This window comes from Rhineura floridana, chromosome 13, assembly GCF_030035675.1.
Source record: "Rhineura floridana isolate rRhiFlo1 chromosome 13, rRhiFlo1.hap2, whole genome shotgun sequence".
Lineage (NCBI taxonomy): Eukaryota > Metazoa > Chordata > Lepidosauria > Squamata > Rhineuridae > Rhineura > Rhineura floridana.
The window spans coordinates 20,483,163-20,511,118 of NC_084492.1; the positions used below are offsets into that span (position 1 = coordinate 20,483,163).

At 43.7% G+C, this 27,956-nt stretch overlaps 2 protein-coding genes across 2 annotated transcripts in view; both read left to right on the plus strand.

Annotated features, from left to right (window-relative positions):
- BEAN1 (brain expressed associated with NEDD4 1) overlaps positions 1-3,832 on the plus strand; it is a 73,484-nt gene extending 69,652 nt beyond the window's left edge. The window contains exon 6 of the mRNA XM_061594252.1: positions 3,365-3,832. Within this exon, the coding sequence (XP_061450236.1) occupies positions 3,365-3,713 (349 nt within the window). The 3' untranslated portion in view covers positions 3,714-3,832. The remainder of the gene's footprint in view (positions 1-3,364) is intronic.
- A 12,331-nt stretch (positions 3,833-16,163) lies between these two features.
- Positions 16,164-25,089, plus strand: LOC133368936 (uncharacterized). Its single transcript, XM_061593606.1, has 2 exons — positions 16,164-16,694; positions 22,949-25,089. The coding sequence occupies exons 1-2, from the start codon at positions 16,362-16,364 to the stop codon at positions 24,398-24,400; spliced, it is 1,785 nt and encodes a 594-aa protein (XP_061449590.1). The 5' UTR covers positions 16,164-16,361; the 3' UTR covers positions 24,401-25,089.
- The last annotated feature ends 2,867 nt before the right edge of the window (positions 25,090-27,956 follow it).

The following is a 27,956-nucleotide window of genomic DNA, read 5'->3' on the forward strand; positions in this document are numbered from 1 at the left end:
ACACACAAACAGAAACCAAGGCTCCATCTGCACTATGCATTTAAAGCAGTATGATACCACTTTGAACAATCCCAGCTTCCCCCAAAGAATCCTGAGAACTGTAAACTGTTAAGGATGCTGAGCGTTGTTAGGAAGCCCCTAGTCCCCTCACAGAGCTACAATTTCCATTTTTAAACGACTGAGATTTGTAGCTCTGTGAGGGGAGTAGGGGGTCTCCTAACAACTCTCAGCATCCTTAACAAACAGTTTAAAGTGGCTTAATGCTGCTTTAAATATACAGTGCAGATGAGGCCTAACTTATTAGAAACTTCTCTGTGTGACTGATTTCTTAAGCATCATATTACTATTGTTTCTACTAGCTGCCTAAGAACCTTATTTATATTAATTAATTAATTAATTATATTGCTTAATGCCAAAATAGGCTTCTTAGTGATTTACAAGTATAAAAACCAATTACACAAAAACATTAAAATATAAACCTCCATAATTAAAATGCACAATAAATCTTCCCCGTTACAGCATTAAAGTATAAGCATCCATGATTAAAATATGCAATAAAGCAATCCCATTAAAACAACACTGCAATTAAAACAGAAGATTCGGGTCAAGAGATCAAGGCTGATCTGTGTGTAAACAGGTGCATCTTCAATCTCTCTTCTGTGTTGCGGGATCATAATTTATGAACTACAGCCTGTCTAATAAGCTCTTTCATGTTGCCTGAGCAATAAAAAAAAGTAAAGTCACTTCCACTGAGACGTGACAGAAAGACTTGGGTGATTTATTATATTTACCTGCAACACAACTACCATATTGTCCCCTGAGTCAACAAGATTAGATTGAGGATCTACTGTAAACATATATAGCTGCTTTATACTGAGTCACACCATTGATTCATCTAGTCCACTCTCCTCTCCTCTAGATGGAAACTGTTCTCCAGGCTCTCAGGAAGAAATGGGATTTTAATAATCTGCTACCTGGAGATGCAATGGCAGTGGAGGCTGGCCCATTAGGTAAAATGGGGCACTTCCCCACCAGCCTCACTCTGCCCTCAGCCAGAGGCCACACACAGCTGTCTGCCTTCTTACAACCAGCTGAAAGGGTGGCACTACCTGTCAGGTGCCTCCTCTGTAGTCTCGGTGTTGCCCCTTGTAGAACTCAATAGGGAGGAGACTGAGGACAAAATTAGAATTAGTTGGCTGTGCCTCTCATTGGCTTTAACTCTACCTACTGTTGAACTCCCTGCGTTCTGCCCCACCAGTCCCAGTGGACGCCAGCCACTATTGCACAATGCAGTCAGCCTGAAACCTTCTATATGCGTAGCAGATGCTAGGCCACATCTCACTATCCTGGCCAAACCTGTTGGAATCAGACTCAGACTCGCGGGTGTATTTTTCTCTAGTACGTTTAATGAAAAACTTCAGTTTAGAGCACTTCACGGATCAGCTTAAAGATCACACAAGACTCTGCACCTTACAACGCTTAAGTAGGGGACTCTTTCTACTTGTGTACAGAAAGTGTCACAGGATGCGTGTTCACGTGAGTGCTCCTCCTAGTTGGAAAAGTGGGGGCCAGCTGAACCTGCTGTCGCAGCTGTCTGTGTGTCTGGGGCAATGGCGGCGGTAGCACCTCATCAAGATCCTCCTCCTCTAGAGGAGTTGCATGCGGCTTGGGGATGGAGGGAAAGAAAGGGGGGTCACTATTGATGAGCTAGCAGTCGCTGTGTTGTAACTGGAGCTAAGGAGGAGAAGCTGTCACTGTCAAAAGTCCTGAAGCCTTCTATTTCAACACTTTCTTGTTGCAAAGCACTAGGACCCTCTCCTGCATCCCATCCTGTATCTTCTTCATTACTCCAGGAATGTTCTATGGGGCTCGTGACACTCAGTGGCAGATCTCCCTCAGCTTTGCTGGAAAAAATAACTAGGATCCTTGGAAGCTGCCTTATATTAATTGAAACCATTGGTCCATCTAGCTCAATATTGTCTACACTGACCGGCAGTGGCACTCCAGGGTTTCAGGCAAGAGTATCGTCCAGCCCTACCTGGAGATACCGGAGATTGAACCTGGGACCTTCTGCATACAGGGCAGATGCTTTCCCACCACCCACTCTCTCCCTCCCTCACCTTTCCTATATCTCATACAGTTATATATTACAATGCAAAGCTTTTTTTTAAAAAAAAAAAGACAATCACAATTAAATCTGCTGTGTTTTTCATTGTAGGATAATTGCAATGCCATTATCTCTTTAAAATGAATGGCATTTAATCTACCATTCTGTCAAGTGATGCCAGGGGGTGGGGGAAGATAGTATAGATTAGCATTCATCACACAGATAACAGCCCTCTGGCAAAGGCCACATTCACACTATACATTTATTTCACTATTATCGCACTTTAAACAGTCGTAGCTCCCTGCAAAGAATCCTGGGAAGTGTAGTTTATGAAGGGCACTGAGATTTGTTAGGAGACCCTGATTCCCCTCACAGAGCCATAATTTCCAGAGTGACTTAACAATAAATGTCTCTTCTCAGGGAAACCTGGGAATTGTAGGTCTGTGAGGGGAATAGGAATCTCCTACCAACTCTCAGCACCCTTCACAAACGATATTTCCCAGAATGCTTTGAGGGAAACCATGACTGTTTAAAGTGGAATAGTGGAATAAAGGTATGGTGTGAATGTAGCCTGAGACTTGAAATACTATGTGCAAAATTATGTGGTACCCAAGATGCTGGTAAAGAGTAAAACTGGCATGGTAGATTCTTTAAGAACTATTATTGCAGATTCTTTAAGAAATGACACAGCACCATTTCAGGGAAAGATTTGTGTCGTAACATATTCCCAACTACTTTTGTTGTTCAAATGACTACACTATCCACTTTGTGTTCAGCCAACAGCCTTATTGTCACACTACCCCCCGCTTCCTCCATGGGTCTCCCTTCTGTCATTGCCAGGTTCTGGAATGTATCCTATGTTTCATTACTTCCAAAAATGTGTTTGAGTAGCGCTCACAGATTTTTGCAATCTTAATTGTACATTAGAAACCAATGAAGCAGAATCCTTACTCAGAAGCCCACAGGGAGTGAACATTTGTATGTTCAGGAAACATTGATTTTGCATTAGCCTCAAGGTTATGAATTGTGTGGAATTAGAAAATTGCAAATTGCTGCAGAAATGTGGAAAACTGAATCTGAGATTGAAAAAATGAAAGAACTGAAACTGACATCCCTATCTGTGACCAGGTCCCTGTGAACAGACAGGCCACCAGCTAAAACTTTTATTTCTCTCTGCCATGTTCCCCCCTCTTGTATACATTATTCTCTTCTGATGTTCATGCAGCAAAGCTAAACAGAGGCCTTATTTTCTTTCAGGTATGATGAGTGTGTGGGGCCGGGAGCCATCCAAATCTGCGTTCCCACAGATGACCCTCCGCCTTACTCTTTGATAGATCCTTGTCGATGGAATGACTCAGCTATAAACATTCCCTGGGAAGAAGAGCTGTCTCCTGGGACTACAACAGAAAGGGATGCTGGGTATTTGGTTGGACTGCAAGGCCAGCCCATCCCTTCCATTTCCTTGTCATCGTCATTCCCAATGGAGGCCGCCCCTCCATACGAAACTGTTGTGTGTGAACAGAACCTCCCCATTCCACTAGTCCCTCTGGATGTACTGAAAAACTCTACAGATTGCTATCAGACTTTTTTCGACAGAATAATGTAAAGTGAAACAATTCCTGACCTATGCTTCTGAAGGAAACCTTCACGACGAAGAAAGGGCAGTAAAGTGGAATGATCATCACAGTGGAGGCTGGTGGCTCCATGTCACTGGGGTAGTGGAATCCACTCTGGGTTTTTCCAGGAGCTGTCCAAGGTGCCAAAACCTATAGGAAAAATCCAGAGTGGATTCCACTGCCACACTGACATGGAGCCACCAGCCTTCACTAAACAAAACTTCTCTCTCTTTTCTACTTTTAAGAGGGCCGGAATGGGTTGGATTTGGTGGGGGAGGGGTTCTTTTTTTGTTTCGTTTTTAGCAGAATTTTTTTAAAGTTTACAGACACATTCCTCTCGTGAGTTTTAGATTGTTCACCTCCCCCTCAAATATAAAACAATAAAAAGCATCTGCTAGGGCATCCTACTATAGGCCTCACTATAGCATTTGGAAGCACGTCTAGCTAAAACACATGTAATGTAGACCTATGTTGTAGGTAGGATCAAACCTAGTTGTCAGGTTTCTTATGGTGCTTTGCATGTCTTAGAACAAAAGGCATATACGATAAAAGGGGTTGCATCTATCTTTTTAAGCACCATTAGGCGTAGCCCAGTGACCTAGTAATAAGAGAGGATTCGGTGTTTATAAAATGTGTACTTATTTAGATTTAGAGCTCAGCTCAAGAGATATAAAGATTTCCTTAGTTTGTAGCAGATATATTCCCATTTTACAGACAGGAAACTGTGTGTAAGAAATGGGGAGAGGGGGCCACCCTGGTTAAATTACTAACTGAGCTAACCCAGGTCCAAACCAGATACTATGTTCACACTATCACAAACCTGTCCCTACACCCACATTGGGGATCAAGGTGCTTAGGGACAATTATTGTGATATGACATGTGGTTATTTTGTTGCATACCAAAGAATTAGATGCAAAGAAAAGATGCATTTCCCTATTTGTACTGGGTGTGAGGTTGGAATATAGGAGACCCAGGTTCAAATCGAAGAACATAAGAAGAGCCTGCTGGATCAGGCCAATGGCCCATGTAGTCCAGCATCCTGTTCTCACAGTGGCCAACCAGGTGCCCATGGGAACCCTGCCAGCATCACTTGGGTGCATCCATAGCCCTTCGCGTTTCCGAAGCTTGCTAGGTAGCCTTGGGCAAACCACTTCTTTTGCAGCCTGCCCTTCCTCCCAAGATAGTTGTGAGGCTAAAAGGCAGCTCTAATCTCCTTGGAGGAAAGGTGAGATAAGAACATAAGCAATTTCTTTTCTAGACGAGGCTAAGGTCCATCCAACCCAATATTCTGTTACCGACAGAGACCAGTCAGATGTCTCTGAGAAGCTCATGAGGAACCAGGCATGCTGGTGATGGATAGCCTTTCCTTACTGTATCCCTGACCTCTACTATGCAAAGGTATATTGTCTCTGTGACGCTTGTATCTTAGCAATCACACCTCATAGCTACTCAGGGCCACACTAGACAATGTTACATACATCTTTGCATGCAATGTGCAGGGTTCCTTTCTTTTTGTAAAATGCAAACAGCATCAGTATGTGTGTGGGTAATTATCAGGATCACAGCAGGTGTGGTTTAACCCGTTACTCCCCTGCTGCAGACTTGAGGAAAATCCCAGGACCAGTATTTGCACAGGGAGGAAATGTTGTTAGTGTTTTGTTCTGGTTTTATGCTGGATCCCACTGGGCAAGGCAGGTTGGGAGTTGCAGGACCACAGATAGCTCCAAGCGAGCAACTTGCTCCAGCAAAGGCTGAGAGCAGACTGAGCCTTTTTAAGCCTCTGCTCCCAGACTACCTTTCCCAGGCTCCACCCTCTTGTGGATAACTTACAGCTGATGCTATTTGAACCTTAAGAAAACACAACACTGTATATTTATGTAAAAATGCATTTTAACATCATATCTAGCTTGGCCTTGGGAAACCCATCCACAAATTTCTCCAATCTTTATAAAGCCAATGAAGTGTACAAATCTGACCACAGAAGGAGCCAGAGTGATGTGCTGGACCGAGAACTAAGGAGATCCAGGTTCAAATCCCCACTCAGTAGTGAGGCTTCCTCTGTGACCTTGAGTCAGCCCCTGACACAATTTCACCTACTTCACAGGGTGATTGTGAGGAGGAAAAAGTGGAGAAGAGACCACGTATGCAGCTCTGAGTTGTTTGGAGGGACATCACTGTAAAACTGCTGCTGTTGCTGATAGATGATAATAGACAATCCAAATCCCAAGGACATCTAAATTATTGATAACCTTACTGTAAGGTGTATACATTGGGCAGAGGTTTTTCCGACTGTTCCAGAGAATCTTGAGTTCCTCAGGATCATGGATTCACTTCCACCAGAAACAGGATCTACTTGGTCATGTCCCCAGAACTCTGGAAAGCCCTTTTACAAGCTATTTGCATATCCCTTTCAGTGATATCATTTTGTAACCAAGTAAAGACAGTTTTGTGCTGCCATGACTTTGGATTTAACCCCCTCTGATGCTCGATTTTTTATTTGTTTGTTTGCTGCCGCTGTGTTGTCATTTCTCATGTATGATTGTGTGTATGTGGTCACATCCATACAATCCGTTTAAAGCATTCTTCTGCCACTTTAACAGTCATGGTTTCCCCCAAATAATCCTGGGAATTGTAGTTTGTAACAACTCTCAGTACCCTCCTGACAACTCTCAGTGTGGCAGAGTGGTTACAATGTTGGACTATGCTCTGGGAGACCAGGGTTCGAATCCCCGCTTAGCCATGTAGTTCACTAGAAGACCTTGGGTCAGCAACTGCCTCACAGAGTTGTTATGAGGATAAAATGAAGAGGGGGGAGAAATGTGTATGCCACCTTGACCTCCTTGGAGGAAAGGCGGGATAGAAATGCAATAATAAATAAAATAAAGCAGACTACAATTCCCATGAGTCTTTGGGGGTTAAAGCAGTTACTGTTAAGGTGGTATGAGTGATTTAAATAGATGAAGTGGATGTGACCTGTGTGGCTGTGGCTGTGATCATTTTGTAGCAACTTTGGTGTTATGCTATTTTCCCCAATGAAATCACATTTCTTGTTCACCCCTTTGGGAACACAAGTTGGGACCTCGGACAAGATGCCTCTCTTGAGTGGCTCATCCTCATTGCGACTGTCACGCCTGCACATTCCTTGCCTTCTCTGGGCCCAATCCATCCGCCAGAAAGGAAAGGATCAGATAGGTGGGAGTTGCTGCTCTATCTTCTGTTTGTCACTACCTGCAGGCTGGGGAGGACAGGTGAGCAGGAAGTGACAGCCAAGAGGAGGAAGTGGTCATACGTTCTAGGATGAGTGAGAATCTTTTGGTCCAGTGGGTCAGATCTTTATCTCCCTCCACCCCACGGGCCAACTTTGAGTGGATGGGGGCACCCACCTGATGTTATGACAACATCTGGTGACTGATAAGTGGGCAGTCCCCCACAAGAGGAGGAGTCTGCTTCACCAGTGTATTCCCTGCAGGAAACATGCAGGCAATAGGCTGGCAAAGCAACACCCAGCAGGACTAAACCCTGTCCATCAGCTAATTGACAGGCTTGGGCAAAATGACCTTGCTGGCCAAAGTGAAACCCCCCCCCCCCGGTAGGCCAAGATTGGCTTGTGGACTAGAAGTTCCCTACCCCTGTTCCAGAACGCCACCTGGAACCATGTGCAATTGCAGAGGTTCCCAAGCAGAATTGCAGAGGAGCCTTGACATACAAATCTGTGTGGAGAAAGTTCTCTGACAGCAGAAGTGTTGGAAATCACTGACACGGGGACAAGCAAGATCAACACCCAGTGCAGAAACTCGAGATCTATTGGGCAGCAGTTTCCATATGGCTTTTTTCCATTCAGACATTTCCCTCCTGTGTTTCCTTTCTCTTGTTGGAAAGTAAAAAATATTTTTTTAAAATAGCTACCACCACACTGACGTAGTCATATCAAATCGCAGCAAAAACAAAACTAATCAGGAGTGTATGGCACCTTAGGAACACAGGAAGTTGCCTTATTCTGCATCAGATGAACTCTCCATCTAGCTCAGTATTGTCTGGTCTGGCTGGTAGGAACTCTAGGATATCGTGCAGGGGATATTTTCCATTCCTACCGGCAGATGCCAGGGATGGAACCTGGAACCTTCTTCACACAAAGCAGATGCTCTGTCACTGTGCTATGGCTAAGGTTGCAAACCTTAAAGCTAGCACATTTTTATTATGGCATAAGCTTGCATAGATTAGAGTTCACTTCACTACAGAAGATGCGTGACGTGTAACCCTTAGTTGGTGTACGTGTACATACATACTTGTGGGGTATGTACTTACAAATATGGGTGCAGAAGAGGACAATTGTAAACAGTGGAATCAAATAATTAAATGCAAAGAGTGCAGCCTGTGGCATATCTATGTACACCTTAGGATGAGCAAAATGTTGTTAATTCCCACCACTATATAAATTGCAATTATTTTACTCTTCCCAAAAGAGCAAGACAATAAAAATAAGATGATAGCTTATATTAGACCATAGTCCCTTGGAGTCAAAAATCTGCAAGTATCTGCATTAACACAGAACTTTTCTTCTGCCAAATCAAGAATTCTGTGCAACTCAGAAGATTACTATGAATTTATTTCTTCTAAAATTCAATTTCCTATTCAAAGTGTTAACAAACTAATCCAAGCATCAATTGTATCATCCCTAGAGAATGTTGTAAAAACAATTATGAATCTCCTAATGTGATAGCATATTCTTATTGCAGGTTTTTCTTTTAAAATAATAATAATAATAAATTTTATTTCTAGGCCGCCTATCTGGCCACACAAGCGGCCACTCTAGGTGGCGTACAAGATAAAGTAAAATACAACATACAAACTACATAAAAACCCAAGAACTACAATATAAAACGAAACCGAACCCACCCATAGCTAAAACCAATGGCACCCAAAAGAAAACAAAAGACAAAAACCCAGGCCACCTCAGCCAGCCGGCTTATGTATCCCTCCAAAGAGGGACAGGTGATGGAAATTAGTCACAGCTGGCTGGGTACCTGGGACCTGGTCCTGCAGGAGGCACGTCTGCCAGGCAGCAGTCCCACTGGGAAGGGTGGTGGAAATGGTGTTCCAACAGCAGCAGCAGCAGGCTCTCCTTCCCTGGGTGGCAATGTTCTCCTTCCTGCAGGCACTGGGTCTCTAAAAAAATGATTGATTGATTGTATTTCTATGCCATTCAATGAACCCCAAATTGGCTTAGAAAGAACAAACAGCAACATAACAGAGCATCATATTTATGGCACTAATTTATATAATACAACAAATCTTACAGTAATTATAATCAATAAAAAAACTAAATGATTAACGATTATAAATAATTATAATCAATAAAACAATATGAACAAAAGAGTAGCTAAAAAGTGATCTGAAGATTATTGCATTCCTGCACCCACACAGACACACACACCAGTTTAATCATTCGCTCTGCTCTGTCCATTAAAAGACAGCCAGCTTACAAGAGGCCCCTGATCTAACAGAATAACCCATGACAGAACCATGCTATAACAGGGAAAACCTTGCTTCAGTTGTCCATGCACTGGTAACCTCTAAACTTGACTACTGCAATGCACTCTACGTGGGGCTGCCTTTGAAGACGGTTCAGAAACTACAGCTTGTGCAAAATGCGGCGGCCAGACTGTTAACAGGGACCAGGCGGTCTGAACATATAACACCGGTTCTGGCCCGCTTGCACTGGCTGCCTATATGTTTCTGGGCCCGATTCAAGGTGCTGGTTTTAACTTACAAAGCCTTACATGGCCTGGGACCACAATACTTGATGGAACGTCTCTCCCGATATGAGCCTACCCGTACGCTGCGCTCAACATCAAAGGCCCTCCTCCGGGTGCCTACTCAGAGAGAAGCCCGGAGGGTGACAACGAGAAAAAGGGCCTTTTCAGTGGTGGCCCCCGAACTATGGAATACCCTTCCTGATGAGGTACGCCTGGCGCCAACACTACTATCGTTTCGGCGTCAGGTAAAGACCTTCCTCTTCTCCCAGGCATTTTAAACATTTTAAACATCTCAAACATTTAAACATCTAAATTATTTAATATGTTGACATTTTAATTCTCTTAACACTTTTATCATTCTTACCAATTTCACATCTTAACATTTTCATATTTTAGTATTGAGTTTTGCAGCTAGTTATGTGTTCTATTATGTTTATATTTTTTTGTTTAATTAATTCATTTTTAACTTGTGTTATACATGGCTTTTTTATTTGTACTTCAGATGTTTATGTGTTGTGAACCGCCCAGAGAGCTTTGGCTATGGGGCGGTATAGAAATTTAATAAATAAATAAATAAATAAATAAATAAATAAATAATAACAAGCTCCCAGTTGCCTACAAAACAATCCCATACATTTATCTCCATGGGCAGCAGCCCCATGGCCACCCAGGGTCCTATCTCCCAATCTCAAGCTCTCACCAAGAGATTGGAATAAACTGCTCATTCTCTCCCTCAGAACTCCACATTCTCACTGAAGTACCACCAATAGCACCCCAACCAATAGCAACATAAACAAAGGCAATGATAATCTTGTATAGATCTTTGGCCCAGATGTCCAACAAATTGGCAGCAAGACACATTCTACCACTCTTCCCAATGGTTCTGCTCAACAACACCCAGGCTGGTAGAGCTGCCAAAGAACAGGTTGGCCAGAGGGAATCAGTTGCCTCTCCCCTGTCCCCATGCCCATACTGCTTGGTTTGACAGTCGATCAGCATCTTCTCCATCTCATGCTACATCCACGTCTTCTCAATCAACTTCTCATGCTCCAGCTGCTCACACCCTCCTTGCCAGGCACAAGTCTTAAATGCGGTACCTGGGGAGGCAGGAGAAGGGAAAAGTAGCAGACTCAGTCAGCCCCAGGTGGATCTCCTTTCGCCAAACACACCAGTATCACGCTCCTTGTGTGATGTGTTATGTTACGTTGCAGTTTATTTCTATGCCGCCTTTTGGCCAAAAAGACCCTCAAGGCGGCTCACAAACAATAAACACAGATACAAAATACATATCGGAAAAGAACAATACAGTATACAAAAATTTAAATAAATTATTTTATTGGTTACATTCTCCTGTCATGGGGTGAGCCTCCACTAGTTTCTGACTTGAGATGGTGGAGACATTTGATTCAGTTAGCACTTAAAGGCAAGCCTACCTACTTCATACTTTCCACAACAATCCGCAAAGCAAAACACTTTGAAACATCCTTTGAAATTCACAGCTCTCGCATTGAAGTTCTCCAGCTAAGTACAAAATAAAAAGAAATGTACTAGGGTAAAATGTGTGTAAACATGCATATATTAGTGAAAACAACATACAAACATGCATTATTGATGCGGCCTGATGACGTGGACAAGGTGCCTGTGATGATGCAGCCAGCAACGTGTCCTCTCGACCCTTGCCCTTCTTGGCTTATTAAAGCTTGCCAAGGGGGTCTGACCGAGTGGATCCAGGGTGTGGTCAACGCATCATTGCGGGAGGGAGTGGTTCCAGCCACCTTGAAAGAGGAGGTGATTCGACCGCTCCTGAAAAAGCCCACCCTGGACCCATTGGTTTGTGACAACTACCGACTGGTTGCAAATACACCCTTCTTAGGGAAGGTGATTGAGAGGATTGTGACGCAGCAACTGCAAGTACTCTTGGATGAAACAGATTATCTTGACCAATCCCAGTCTGGGTTCAGGCCTGGTTATGGGACTGAATCGGCCTTGGTCACCCTGATGGATGACCTTTATTGGGAGAAGGACAGGGGGAGTGCGACCCTGTTGTTCTTATTTGATCTCTTAGCGGTTTTTGATACCATTGACCATGGTGTCCTTCTGGGCCGACTTGGTGAGATGGGTATTGCAGGCACTGTTTTAGAGTGGTTCCAATCCTATCTCCAGGGTCGTTCTCAGATAATAGCATTGGGTGACTGTCTTTCAGCCCCGTGGCAGCTGTGCTGTGGGGTGCCGCAGGGTACCATCTTGTCCCCCATGCTGTTTAACATTGATATGAAGCACTTGGGAGCAGTCATCAGGAGCTTTGAGGTGAGGTGTCGGCAGTATGCTGATGATACCCAGCTCTGTTTCTCCATAACATCTGAATTGGGAGAGGCCGTGCAAGCCCTGGACTTGGTGGTGGGCTGGATGAGGGCCAATAAACTGAGTCTGAATCCTAGCAACACGGAGGTGCTGTGGGTTGGTGGTTCCTGAGTTTGGATAATTGGTCAGTTGCCTGCTTTGGACGGAGTCGTACTCCCTCTGAAAGAGCAGGTCCGTAGTCTGGGGGTGCTCCTGGATCCATCTTTGTCGCTAGAGGCCCAGGTGACCTAAGTGGCTAAGAGTGCCTTTTACCAGCTTTGGCTGGTAAGACAGCTGTGGCCATTTCTGAACTGGGATAGCCTGACCACCGTTGTCCATGCACTGGTAACCTCCAGGCTGGATTACTGTAATGCGCTCTATGTGGGGTTGCCCTTGAGGTTGGTCCGGAAGCTGCAGCTGGTGCAAAATGCGGCGGTGAGACTGCTCATTGGAGCAGGGTATCGCCAACATGTCACCCCACTGCTGAAAGATTGCACTGCCTGCCCATTTGATACCAGGCCAAGTTCAAGGTTCTAGTTTTGGCGTACAAAGCCCTATACAGCTCGGGACCAGGATACCTGAAAGACCGCCTTACCCCTTATATGCCCAGTCGATCACTGCACTCTGCAGGTGGGGGCCTCCTGCAGATTCCATCTTATCTGGAGGTTTGTTCTGCACAATATAGGAAACAGACCTTTAGTGTGGAATTCCCTCCCTTTGAATATTAGGCAGGCGCCATCTCTGCTATCTTTTTGGCGCCTTTTGAAGACCTTCCTCTTTCAACAAGTCTTTTAAGTGGAGACCTATCCCAGTCTGCATCTGTGTCAGAATTGTTTAATATGTTTTTAATAATGTTTTTAACCCTTTTTTAAAGTTGTTTTTTTAAAAATGTTTTTAATGCTGTTCTGTTTTAATGTGTTTCAGGATCTGTTTTTATGATGTTTTAAAGTGTTTTAGTGCTTTGTTTGCCACCCTGGGCTCCTGCTGGGAGGAAGGGCAGGATACAAATTAAATAAATAAATAAATTATATTAAGGAAAAATTGGGTTGCAAAAATATGTATATTAGGGAGAATTACATAGAAAAATCTGTATATTAGGAAAAATTCTCACTAAAATGCTGATGAAGTTTCATGATGACCTTTTATAAAAAACTGCAGACTCACGTGGAAATGTGGAGAACTGACCTTCCAACTGGAAAAATTAGAAAGTAAAATGGACATCTTTGTCAAAATCTTTGGAACGTGCCCATTTTCATTCATAGTTTTCCTTCTGAATGTTTCCAGTCCAAAACACCCTTCACTGCGCTTCTTAAACAATTGTCAGATTTGTATGGTTACAGCACATTTTAACACCTTTTTTGAAGCACAAGTGCATAATGACTTCTTGGGGAAATGATGGTTATTAATTTATAAACAATGTTCAAAAGAGCCATCCTGATACATACAGCATTTCTGTTCTATAACATTATAGTGTTGTTGTTTCCAACTCAAAGTAATCACAGGTCAATTCATGGTAGACCCTGAAAGCAGCTGGCTAATTAGATCAAGAAAGTAAACATTTATCTTGCTAACTTGACATGCAATAGGATTTGGCAGATGGTTGAAATCTGCAATCTTTATCGTGTGACTCACTATAGAGAGAACTGCTGTATCTTAGAGGGGCACAGATTATTAGTAACTGCAGCTTTTCTCACCGTAACAGTGCAGAAGAAACAGTGCAGCAGAAGAAAAACTGTACCAGGCAAAATTCTCCCTTCTGTGAAAGGGAGCTGTCTCCCCTGCACTGAATAAGAAAACCCTGGTTTTAGCCCCCAGTAATTAGATATATAACCGCTAGTGGGCACTGTCAGAGGGAAAATTTATACTGTATAATGAAGTGCCCAGAAGAGCCCTATGTGCATCATTGCAAAGCCAGCTATGATCCTGATACTATGCCCTCAACAGGGCATTCTTGTTACAGACATTGTGTTACCTGGGGCAGAGCAACAAATCCCCCCTCCAGTCACTCACCTGCACAGATAGATTAACCACACATACCTGCACACTTTTTTAACCCCAGCAGTCACCATTGTTCTGTTCCTACCTGCTTCATCAATAGTCTTTCACTCACTCACTCACTCATTCATGGCAGCTACACACAGAAGAGCCACAGGTTTGTATTCTCAGAGTAGACCCATTAAAATTAAGGAACCTAAGTTAGTCATGTCTATTAACTACTCTGAATAGGATTAACACTGAATACCTTGTAGGAGGCTATATACTCACTTTGACAGCCCAACAAATTCCAGTGAGCAATAATTGACGGATAGAAAGCACACCTGGTTTGGTCTACCTTCAAAGGCAGTAGCTTAGGAACAACAGCAATTGCAGCCACACTTCCAAGTGAGTGAATTCACTTTTACAACTATTGGACAAGAAAAAAAAAACATCATGCAAATTCATTTTACATCATTTTCACATTTTTGGGAATACTGACACACGGGTCACATTTTTTTACTTTTTTTGGACTCTTCAGCTGCACTCAGGATTCTCAAGATTTCTCAGAATCTAGAGCTTGGAGGCAGGTTTCTCCCACTTTTCCTTCCAAAATGGCTCCTGAGCAGCATTTTGGGGCACTATGGAGCACTTCTAAAAATTTTCACATTTTTGGGACTCCTGACCTGCCAGTTACATTTCTGGACTTTTTTTGGACACTTGCTGCACTTAGGATTGTCAAGATTTCTCAGAATCTAGAGCTTGGAGGCAGGTTTCTCCCACTTTTCCTACCAAAACGGATCCTGAGCAATATTCTAGGACACTTTGAGGCAATTTTAAATTTTTTCATATTTTTGGAACTCCAGACCCATGGGTCACATTTTTTGACTTTTTTTGAACTCTTGAGCTACACCCTCAATGGTCAAGATTTTTTCAAATCTCAGGCTTGTAGGCAGGTTTCTCCCACTTTTCCTGCCAAATCGGATCCTGAGCAGCATTTTAGGAAAGTTTGAGGCACTTTAAAAAAAATTTCACGTGTACGACTCCTGATCCTCAAGTCACAATTTTGACTTTTTTGGACTCGAGCTGCACCCACAATAGACAAGATTTGTAAAATAGAGGGCTTGCAGGCAGGTTTCTCCCATTTTTCTCACCAAATCGTTTCTTCAGCAGCATTTTGGGACACTTTGGGGCACTTTTAAAATTTTCACATTTTTGGAACTCCTGACCTGCGGGTCATGTTTTTTGACTTTATTCAATCTTGAGCTGCACTCAGGATTGTCTTCTCAGAATCTAGAGCTTGGAGGCAGGTTTCTCCCATTTTCTTGCCAAATCACCGCGTGAGCAACATTTCAGGACACTGGGGCATTTTAAAAAAAAATGCACATTTTTGGAAAGCCTAACCAGTGGGTTACTTTTTTTGCCTTATTTTGGACTCCTGAGCTGCACTCAGGATTGTCACAATTTCACAGGATCTAGGTCTTCTAGGCAGGTTTCTCCAACTTTTCCTGCCAAATCACTCCCTGAGCAGCATTTTGGGGCTCTTTGGGGGACTATTAAAAATGTTCACATATTTGAGACTCCTGACCCGCGGATGGCATTTTTTACCTTTTTTTTGTCTCCTGAGCTGCATTCAGGATTGTCAAGATTTCTCAGATTCTAGAGCTTGGAGGCAGGTTTCTCCCACTTTTCCTACCAAAACAGATCCTGAGCAGTATTCTAGGACACTTTGAGGCAATTTTAAATTTTTTCATGTTTTTGGAACTCCAGGCCCACGGGTCACATTTTTTGACTTTTCTTGAACTCTTGAGCTACACCCTCAATGGTCAAGATTTTTTCAAATCTCAGGCTTATTAAATAAAATAAAATAAATAAATGCTGTATACCACTCTTGGAATCTTTGGGGTGAAGGGCGGGCTATAAATACAAGTAGTCACAACAGCAATGTCGGGTTGCAGCCAGCTATGTTCTGCTCAAAGTAGACACATTGAAATTAGTGGGCCGAAGTTGATCATGCCCATTAACTTCAGTGGGTCTACTCTGAGTAGAACCTTGTCTGGTACAACCCTTAGGGTGATCTCCAAGGCTAGTCCTACTCAAAGTAGACACACTGAAGTGAATAGACATGCCTAACCGAGGTTCGTTACTTTCCATAGGTCTACCCTGAATGGGACTTTAAATCCCCATGAGCAAGGTAAGAAAACATTCAGGCCATCCAACAGGGGAGTCCACTCTGAAGACGCTCCTCCTCCCATTTCACTTTCGCTTTGATGCGCTTCGCCTTTTCCTACTTCCTGATTCTAGAGCAGCCCAAAGGTTCTTTTGATCTTCTTGAGTGACAGCCAGCGTGGCCATTTAAATCCCAGGCAGCCAAATTCACGGGCCAATGAGAGGCGAAAAAAGAGCCAAGCCGAACAGCAACGGCTTCCTCAGCCCGAGGAGTCATCAGAGTGCTTGGAAACATTTTTTTTCCAATTAAAAAAATAAAAAGTATCAGTCTTAACATTCAAAGGCAGGAACCCCCAAAACCCACCACCACTGCAGCAGGCAGAGGTTGGCTTGGCGCGATGAAAAGACCCGCGGCAGCAGGAGCAGCCGTGCGCGAAGTACTCCAGGATTACCTCGCTTTCTACCGCGCTCACTGGGCGGTGGGGAAACTTCTGATCTGTAATGAAGGCGCCCTGAAGAGCCGAGTCCGGCGCCTCCTGGCAGCCGATCCCTGCCTGGCCGGGGCTTCGGGGAAATTCGACGTGTACTCCATCGCGGAGAGCTGCTTGAGGATGAACCGCGAGCAGGGAGGGGTCGTTTTCCGAAAGCTGATCCAAGCTCTGGAGTTTCTGGAGCTGATCTGCGTCAACCTCTTCCTCTCCCCGTGGAGAAAAGAAATAAAGTCACTGAAGGTAGGTACTAAGGGGAGAGAGAAAGGAGGAGGTCAGTAAGGCCGCTTCCGTCTGACAGGGTTCAGATCCTTGCTCGGTCATGAAGTTGACTTGGGCCACTCACTGTCTCTCCACCTAACCTACCTCACAGGGTTGTTGTGAAGGTAAAATCGGGAGTTGGGGGGAGAACCATGCTTGCACGCCACCTTGATCTCTTTGGAGGAAAGATGGTGTGTCAATGTAATACATTAAAAAAATTAAAACGAGACCTCGCATTAGCCCCCTGGTCGGGGCTTCTTTGAATCCAGGGGGCCACAGAGGAAACTGCCTTAACCTGAGTCAGACTATGTTCACATCTGCACCATACATTTAAACCACATGGCTGCCCCCAAAGAATCCTAGGAACTGTAGTCCGCTCCTCACAGGGTTCCCAGCATTAATAATAAATAATAATAATACATTTTATTTTTCAGCCGCCTATCTGTCCGGGTTAGGGACACTCTAGGCGACGAACAACAAGAATAAAAACAATCCATATACATCAACATAATCAAATTTTAAGCTAAAGAAACCATCCGTTAATTCAGTTATAAAATTAATCTGTCCCAATCTTGTAGGCCTGCCTGAACAGCCAGGTCTTCAAGGCTCGGCGATAGCTGGACAGGGAGGGAGCATGTCTGAGATCAAAAGGGAGGGAGTTAACAAACTATAGTTCCCAGCATCCGTGGGGGAAGCCGTGTGCTTTAAATGCATGGTGTGGATGTGAGCGTTAGGTCACCTTCCTCAGTGTTGTCTACACTGACTGGTGGCTTTACAGGTTTTGGACGGGACACCCCAGTGTTAACTGGAGAGGGTGGGGCTGGCACCTGGGACCGTCTGCGTGCAGGGCTGATGTGCTACCGTGGCCCTTTCCCACTAATCAGTAGAACCGGTGGCCCCACAGCAAGGGTTGCATGGTCCCCTTCCAGATGGCATGTTACAGGTCCCAACAACAGTTTGTGCAAAATGCAGCAGCCAGATTGGTAGCAGGGACCAGACAATCTGAACATATAAAACCGATTCTGGCCCGCTTGCATTGGCTGCCTGTATGTTTTTGAGCTAGATTCAAGGTGCTGGTTTTAACCTATAAAGCCTTACACGGCTTAGGACCACAATACCTGATGGAACGCCTCTCCCAACACGAACCCACCCGTACACTACGTTCAAGATCAAAGGCCCTCTTCCGGGTGCCTCCTCCGAGGGAAGCTCGGAGGACGGCAACAAGGGAGAGGGCCTTCTCAGTGGTGGCCCCCAAATTATGGAATGATCTCCCTGACGAGGTGTGCCTGGCGCCAACACTGTTATCTTTTCGGCGCCAGGTCAAGACTTTCCTCTTCTCCCAGGCATTTTAGCGTGTGTTTTTAAATTGCTTCTTAAAAATGTGTTTTTAAATTTGTATATTTGTTTTTAATGTTTTTAATTGTTGTAAACCGCCCAGAGAGCTTGGGCTATGGGGCGGTATACAAATGCAATAAATAAATAAATAAATAAACAAGCCCAGTCCAATGTGGCCAATGCTGATGGGAGTTGTGCGCAAACAACATCTGGAGGGACCGGTTTGGCTGCCCCTAAAGGTAAAGGTAAAGGTGTCCCCGCACTTGTAGTGCGAGTCATTTCTGACTCTTAGGGTGACGTCTTGCAACGTTTACTAGGCAGACCATTTATATGGGGTGGGATTGCCAGTTCCTTCCCCGGCCTTTCTTTACCCCCCCCCCCAGTATATGCTGGGTACTCATTTTACTGACCACAGATGGATGGAAGGCTGAGTGGACCTGGCTGCCCCTAGGCAACAGATATTACTGGAGTTCAACTCCCATCATCCCTGGCCATCGGCCGTGTGGATGGAGTCCAGCAACCTTTTGGAGGGCCACAAATTCACCCATCTGTTTTTGTTTTCTCCACCATATCCTTTTGCCTTTATCTGGGCAGGTCAAAAAATAATCATGAGGAGGTAGAGAAACTTGGGGGAGGGATTGCCAGGATTTAAAAAAAAAAAATAGATGCAGTTCACCTTCTGAACTGATGGGGTGCCTTTCATGTCACTCAAAGACAGATCCTAAGCGGGTTTACTCAAAAGTAAAGCCTGAACTGGTATCTATTCCTCCGAAAAGTGTCCTGTTAGGATTGCTTTCATGGGCATCTTTTTTTTTTCCTCCTTGCCATTTTAGCCTATTACAGTTCTTGTGAAACTCCATTTTATACATGGGTATCTCCATCTTTCTTGGGAAATTCTATTATTTCATAAGTTTTTGCACCTGTAGATCATATTTGGTGACTCGTACTCTTAAGTTCTGCTTTTTATACATGGAATGTGGCTTCTTGCTACGTCACAAATCTGTCTCTGGAAATATTTCACTAAGGACGCTTCTATGGGACAGTTCGTTGTGGACTCAAGGCTGCTTATGCATGCGGGTTTTGTGCAGCATTCGCATCGCACTATCCTCATCAAAATGCCATCCCATATTATTTTCCCATTTAATCCGGATTTGCCATTTCCAAACATTTAAAGCACAAGTAAAGCTCATTGTTGCCCCCAAAGAATCCTGGGAACTAGTTTCTTAAGGGTGCTGGGAATTGTAGTGCTGGGAGGGGGAAACTACAGTTCCCAGGAGTCTTTGGGAAGGAGCCATGTGCTTTAAATGTATGGTATGGATGAAAACCCAGGGGAAATGGTAAATCTGGATTAAATGGGGGGATATGGAACAGGATTTGGAAGAGGATGACATCCTGTGGATACAGTGCAAAATGTGCATGCATGAGCAACACCAAGTCCACAATAAACTGTCAAGTGAAAGTTACCTCTAAAAGAGGTAAATGTAGGAATTGAACCATAGAGTCGTGCTCAAGAACTGCAGTAAATCAGGTTTATTCCTTGGCTACACAGAACAGGTTTGCTTTCCTTTTTTATTTTTTAAGTTTTAAAATGACGAACTTATGGCCCTCCAGATCTCCCATCATCCCTGATCACTGGCCATGCTGGCTGGGGTTGTTGGAAACCAGAATCAAATCTGGAAGGCCACAGGTTTCCCATCCTTGGTCGACTGGATCATCCCTATCCATACACTAAAAGGTTAATTAGACAGGACTTACCCTTGAGGAACCCATACTGGTTCTTCTTCAGCAAGACCTGTTCTTCTACATACTTGGTAATTATATCTTTGCTAATGGTTTCCACCAATTTTCCTAGAACAGGTGTTAAGCTAACTGGTGTGTAATTTCTTGGATCCCTTATTTTAAAAATGGTGTTACATTGCCCACTTTCCAGACCTCAGCTATGGAGGCTGATCTTGTGGACAAGATCGCCTTTATTAGAAATTTGGAAATTTCACATTTGAGTTCTTTAGGAACTTTTGAGTGGGGACCATCTGGACCGAGTGATTTGTTTTTAATTTGTCAATAAGGCCTGGAACATCATCTCTTGTCAGCACTATTTGCGTAAGATTTCCTTCCTGAGTAAGATAGTTAAGGCACAGGTATCAGCCCTATTTCTTCCGCAGTGAAGACAGCTGATTCAGGTTCTCTACAATCTCCTTTTCCTCTTTAGCACACTTTTGACTCCCTTGTGGTTCAAAGGTCCAGTCATCTTTCTAGACTGTTCCCAGCTTTTGCACTATGATAGCCCTCCATGCAGAACTTGGACACGTTATGGCACAACAGTGAAGTCTTTCCCCAGAACGCTGTTTGTAGTAGCATCCCTGGGATCAGTGCTTGAATTAGGGGGAGAAAGATGGGGGTGCTTAAAGAAATCCATAAGCCCAAATTGAGATTCCCAATTTAGCCACATCATCCCCCTGCCCCCAGGTAGTCTCCTAAAAACAGTGGCTAAGGGAGCTGTTGTAAAAGTTACGAGGGCTGCCACTTGGAGCCCCTGTAATTCTAGCACTGGTATGACATGCTTGGGGCTTGGTTAAATTCAATATTGACTTCACCCTGCTCTAGTTCTCTGTCCCCCGGAGGTCTGACGAACTAAATGGTGGAGTCATTTGATAGGCATGAAGTGTGCCATGGCTTTCCTCTGCCCTTCATTAGAAATGTATGTCTGTAAACTGCCATTATCAGAATTTGAGAGAGATCCTCTGGCTCATATCCAATGCTTGTACTACTCACCATGGACTCTTGGAAGTTTATATTTATTTATTTAAATGTATTAGTTGCTTTTCTTCACAAATGGGAGCCCAAAGCGACTTAGCAATCAATAAAAAGATTCAAATAATATAAAAAACTAAAACAAATAAAGAAGTTTTTTTAAAACACAGTACGAAAAAATTAAAGGCGGTTGAACAGCCCATGCCCTGAAAACGGCTACAGTAACCAAAGCCCTTCAAAAACATTCCAGAATTAAGAGCTGAAAGCCTGAGAGAAGAAAAATGTTTTTGCCTGGTGCCTAAATATAATGATAGCACCAGGCATGCCTCCCTGGGGAGAGCATTCCATAAACAGGGAGCCACCACTGAGAAGGCCCATTCTTGTGTTGCCATCCTCTGCACTTACCTTACAGGAGGCACACAAAGAAGGGGCCTCAGATGCCAAACGTTGGGTCTATGTTGTTTCATATGGGGAGAGGTGGCCCTTAAGATATTGGGGTCCTGAGCTGTAGAAGGTTTTATAAGTCAAAACCAGCATTTTGATCCGAGCCCAAAAACTAATTGTTAGCCAGTGTAATTGCACGAGAACTGGTGTTATGTACTCAGACTGTCTTGCTCCAGTGATTTCTGCACCAGCTGGAGTTTCCATACTGTCTTCAATGGGTCTACTCTGAGTAGAACTTTATTGGCTATAGCCCTAGAAACAACAAAAGCCTATTGGATCAGGCCAATGTGCCATCTAGGCCAACATCCTCTTCTTTCAGTGGCGAACCAGATGCCTATGGGAACCCCACAAGCAAGACCTGAGCACAAAAGAATGCTCCCCATTTGCAATTCCCAGCAACTGGCCCTCAGATGCATAGTGCCTCTGACAGTGGTCATAGCCATCGTGGCTAATTGCCATTGGTAGCCTTATCCTCCATGAATTTATCTAGTACTCTTTTGAAGCCATCACCACAACTTGTGGGAGCAAATTCCATAGTTTACCTATGTGCTGCGGGAAGGAATACTTTGTTTTTGTCTGTCCTGAATCTTCCAACACTCAGCTTCATTGGACATCCACTAATTCTAATGTTATGAGGGAGAAAAACTTTTCTCTACCCACTTTCTCCAAGCCATGTATACTTTTTTACAGCTCTATCATGTCTCCTCTTACTCATCTTGTCTCTAAACTGGAAAGGCTCTAAATGTTGAAACCTTTTCTCATAGAGTTGCTCCATCCCCTTGATCATTTTGGTTGCCTTTTTCTGAACCATTTCCCGCTCTAAATCCCTATCTGCTATAAATCGGTACAGCACTATGGAAGTAATGCCAGGACTGGGTGTTGTTTGGCAAGAAAAAGGAAAATCCAAATTCTTAGCTCCAAAAGCTGTATTTTGCAGTCAGTTTAAGCACATTGCTTCTTGTCTAGTTGGATTTGCTTCTATTACGCCGGGGGTAGCCTAAGTGGTATTCTTCAGATGTTGCTGCGCTACAGCTTCCATCATCCTTGACTGTTGGCCATGTTGGGTTGAAGTTAATAGGAGTTGTGAGTTCGACAGCATCTGAACAGCGCAGTGTTGGGTACCCCTGTACTGCTCAGTGAGCAGGGGTCTGCACTGAAGTTACCATAAGAGCTAAAACCTTTTTAAAAACACAAAAAGTAATCTAGCTTCTTGGGGCCCTAACCTATCCATTCTTAACCATATCCCATATTCTTTGTTTACAGAGTATGATTGCCATTGCACAAGTACAGATAGTTTTATATCATTGGAGAATAAGCTAAAAAAGCTGCTGGTTGAATTTTTGTCTGCACTTGATGCTGCTGATCGTATTTGGTTTGGGGAGGGGCGGAGAGTACATAGCGCAAAGATGGTAATTTTGGAGTGTTAAAGAAAATAAGCAAAGCCAAGGGATGAAAGACTTGTGTGTATTACAAGTTGAACCAGCAACTTCTTATGAACAGTCCTGATGGAACCTTCCAGCATTTTTAAGTGAAGATGCCAGGGATTGAACTTGGGATCTTCCACATGCCAAGCATGAGCTGTACAACTCACCGACAGTCCCTCCAAATTGTAGAGGGTGGGTTGCACCAACCCATAATTGCACTGAGTAGCACCGTGCTGTTTTCCCTATCTGTTTCCTAATGTCCCTCTTTCCTCCCATCCCCAGACTTTTACAGGAAACTTTGTCTACTACGTACGATCTGCTCTCCCAGAAGGCATCATGGTAAAGGTGCTAGAGGAAATCGGCTACATTGCAACGACCGCCACTGAGTTTTCACTGGCCAGAAAGCTAAATGAGGAGACTGAACAAGCTGCATTTGAAATATTCCTTGCACGAATTGAGTGTGAAGACCTCGTTGAAATCGCAGAGGATGTCAGAGACAGTGATTTGGTGGATATCCTGCAGAAGAAAAGAGCCCAAAAGCATTGGTGTGATGCTGAAAGTAACCTAGATAGAAACCCTCGGCCTTCCCAGAGAAAGGAATGCACGATTAAAGGGGGAAGAAATGAGACACTCAGTCCTCAGCAGACACACTTGACCCACAGCAAACTGGCCTTCGAAGTGGTTGAGAACAGCAGGTGCCAAAATGAAGTTGGTGTCAAATTGACTGCAGAAGAACCTCAACCAGCTGCTTCCAAATTCACGAGGGAGCAAAACAGAAGCCAAAGCCAGGCAGATGCCTTGGCAGACTCCTGCACCAAAAGCTCCGATAGTGAGGATTTCTTGATTAAATACAGCGACATTGTTATCGGACAAAAGCCTCTCCATTTGGCAGATCTTCCTCCAAAAGCATCTGAGGATGAGACTCAGAATACAGGACTCATTGGGTCAAGACAGGGCCCACCAGCAAATGAACCCTGGTCGCTAGAGCTTCTTTCTCCTGATGCTAGCGGCCCACAAGCCTTAGCCATACTTAATGACGTTGCTTTGGAAGGCAAAGTTCCTTATGGATACCAGGCCCAAGAATCCTCTAGGGAGATGACTGAATCAAAGATCTGTGATGCCATGAGCTGCCTCACCATTCATGGATCAGATCCAACAGACCAGCCCAAAGAACTGAAAGGGAACACTATACAACACAGCAATAAATTCGCAGCATGCAGCTTCTCTAGTAAAGAGGTAGTCTGTCACTTATCCTCGGCTTCAAAGGAGGAGGATGGTATAGAGAAGCTCATGTATCCTGTAGAGGAAACAGCACAACCAGAGTTGATAACAAGCAAAAGGGGCATTAAAGAATTTGATCGTTCTAAGACGAAACTTGCAGACCAACCTGGTGAAGATAGAGAGGGCTTCAACGTTGACCTCTATACGTCAGAGCTCTTCTGTAATATTGCTGGGTGCAATTGTCCCACGGTTGGTTTGAGTTACAACAGACTTGTAGTAGGCAATCCAGGCTTACATGAAGCTGGGGAGTACTTCAGGCACATTGGTGAGCCACCCAGCTCATCCTGTATCACCTCTCCAGAGGCTTGCTACCATGGTGGCACTCCAGCAGATATTCAGTGCAGAGGGGAAGAATGCAATCTCAACTCCTCTTTTGTGGGCTTTGATACTTGTGTTGTACCACTGAATGAAACTAACCCAGAGGGTTATGTCGTTATAAACAAAGATGATTAAGAAACAAGTCCAACAGAGCCTTCCACATCCAAAGGGTTTATTGAGGCAGGAGGGCACAGATGGTAGGGAGCATAGTGCCAAGCGGCCTCCTTCTGCTTCCTTCCATAGCTATCACTTGCCTTTAGTGGGGGTTAGAGGAAAGTGGAAGAGGAGGATAGAAGGAATTCATTGGGGTCCAATAATCAAACAACCAAATCCTTTGCCTGTTTTCACAGACATACCAGTATGTTCAACAGGCCTTGCTCTTTGGTCTACGTCTGAGTAGGCATGCATGGGATTGTACTGACCTTTATCAGAAAAGCACACTTATCTAAACCTTTTTGAGATATATACCCTACTGAAATGCTGTTATGCTCCCTTTTCCCTAGTTATTCTTCCACTAACAAATAACTCAAGCCTATTTTGTGTTTCTGTGCCCAACACTGTACCAAAATCAACCAGCATCTGCAAAATCAAAAGCTGTCTTGCTTATTGCGCCAAACCACTGGAGTTAAATTTCAAGCAGAACATGGCCTGGGTATAGGTGAAATGGGGACTTATTTTTTTTAAAAAAAAGGTTGCCAGCATTTGCAAACTGGAAGGCTGTCATGGAAGAATACAAGAATTTTCTATAGAAACTATTTCTGCATCAGGTAGGGTAGGGTGGGGTGAATTACTTTTTCTGGAATTAAAAAAGTGTGGAAAAGGAAGACGTTTCTTTGCATTTATGAAGTGCCGAAATGAACTTGGTGTCATTTCATTAGTGTAAAAGTGTAAACTCTAAGGCTAACACAGGACTATAATAGATTCCATGGGTTAGTTGTATACAACTAAGTTCTACTCATAGTTGACCTATTGAAAACAATGGACCTAAGTTACTAATGTCTATTCATGTCATTGGGTTTATTCTGAGGACTAAGATTAGATATAACTGTATGGGTTTGTAGGGCCAAGAGTAAGGATGCTATGGAGAACAGAAATTCTATCTGTATTTTCCAAGGATGGCAAAAGGGACACATCTCAGCTTCCAGAGAACAGAAAGGTGGAAGAAAACTCATACAGGTTTTGGATCTAGGAATTGCGTTGGACCTGGCATCCTTGGGAATCTGATGGAGCCCCAGACCCTGGCTGTGGCCTTGCACAGACTTCTGTGCTGGGCCTCCTTTTTTATTTATTTTGGCTGTGCTCCGAATCTAGTTGCTATTCTAATGTCCCACAATGCCCCTGACATGGTGCCACACTGGGGCATTGTGGGAAATTAAAGTGGCAGCTCCCAACTGCCCAGCACTGCTGCTACCCACCATCATTGTCAGGTAAGCCCACGACAGTGGTGGCTCCATGAGGCAGTGGAATCCACTGTCCGAACTTTCAAGGAGCTGCCCAACGTGCTTTAGCACTGACTGAAACCCGAAGCGGATTCCACTGCCCCATTGACATGGACCCACCAGCCACCACTGGCCCACAATAACCAATCAACTAGTGCCCTTTGCCTCCAAATCGGGAGGCAGATATGTTTGTAACACACGGTACCAAAAAGGCACCCTGTGTATGTCTGCTCAGAAGTAAAACCCATGAAGTTTAATGGGACTTACTTCCAGTACTGCGGCAAAAGTTGCTAGTAATGCTCAGAATTAGTTTCTAGGCTAGCTTGACATAGATTGAGACAATTGACAAAACTGTTAAAACTAGCTAATTATAAAGGTCCTTTGATATGCATTTGGATTTTTATCCTGTCTTAGTTCAGAAGTGTGTGAGACTATATTCATTTATTTATTATTTGATTTATATCCCGCCCTTCCTCCCAGCAGGAGCCCAGGGCAGCAAACAGAAGCGCTAAAAACACTTTAAAACATCATAAAAACAGATCTTAAAATACAATAAAACAAAACGTTAAAAACATTTTTTAAAAAAGCTTTAAAAACATCTTTTAAAAGGGTTAAAAACATTTATTTAAAAAACATATTAACAAGCAATTCTAACACAGACTGGGATAGGTCTCAGCTTAAAAGGCTTGTTGAAAGAGGAGTCTTCAAAAGGCACTGAAAAGATAGCAGAGATGGCGCCTGCCTAATATTCAAGGGGAGGGAATTCCACAGGGTAGGTGCCACTATACTAAAGGTCTGTTTCCTATATTGTGCAGAATGAACCTCCTGATAAGATGGTATCTGCAGGAGACCCTCACCTGCAGAGTGCAGTGATCGACTGGGTATATAAGGGGTAAGACCGTCTTTCAGGTATCCTGGTCCCGAGCTGTATAGGACGTTGTACGCCAAAACTAGAACCTTGAACTTGGTCCTTTGAATCCATTCCCAAGAATGCTCCCTCTAGGATTTTAGGATTGTTCATTTTTTGCACTTGCATCTTTTAAAATTAGCCCATTCATCGAAAAGGGAGTTAACTATCAGTTATACCACAGAAATCATAGTGTTCCCATGAGAACAAGTTAAGCAACCTGCTGTTTAAATAAGTACTCAAGAGAATGACCCATGAGATGTCTTTGAACAGTACTAGAAATTTAATGATAGTAAAGAAAAGGAATGTTAAAAAGGTCTTTGAGATGTTTTTTTAAAAACCCTGCTGTCTGCATTTTTATTACTTTCCATAACATTCTCAACAAGATTTTCACATATTGCGTGGCCGCCTGAACAAAAACTAATATTTTTTTTAAAAAACCAAGCAACATCTTATTCATAATTATACTATTGTTCCAGTGTAATTGAAGTGTGTGTCTCAAACAGGAAACATGCTGTACCATAAATATTCAAACTTGCTCCTGTATTCCCACTTATTTCAACCAGGCTTAAGAGAGTCAGTGAAAGGCAGAACAATTGTAGAGGGTATCTCTGCATGCTATTTGTAGGCATCTTATTAAAATGCACATGGGACCATTCTTTATAAAAGAGCTTAATACAGCAAAAGATTGCCTTTTCATTGCTGATTCAGCCTGCCTGTAGAGCCCAGCTCACAGTGGTGACCTAGGCACATGTTGGTCATGCAGAGAACTGGCTGCAAATTGATTACTTCATCTCATGGTAGGGGAGGGAAATGGAATGTGAAGAGGCTTTCAGATTTAAATCCTAAGGGTTGAATCTAGAGCCTTAGAGGAACCTTTTCTGGGCAGCGGGCCTCATCTTAATAGCCCTAATCCTTGGCAGGCCAAACTAATGTCATAGTGACATCAAGTAAGGCTGTGCTCTGAAGACCCCAAAATTGGAGATTTCAAGAGTAGCGTGGGGATATTTACAAAGGGCTTTCAAATGCCCTACACTGCTCTTTCATGCCCCAAAAACTGGAGGTTCAAAGGAGAGCTGGGTTGTTTGAAAACCCTAGTAAACATCCCAACTGTGCTCCTTAAACCTCTGAAAATCAAAGGTTTAAACAGCAGCATAGGACTGTTTGAGAAAGGGCTTTCAAGCAGCTCTGCATTGCTCTTTGAACCTCCAGTTTTTGAAGAGCAGCAATGGGTTGACAATGAGGACATGGAACTTGTCAAGGATTATCAATACCTTGGTACAGTCATTAACCAAAATGGAGACAATAGTCAAGAAATCAGAAGAAGACTAGGACTGGGGAGGGC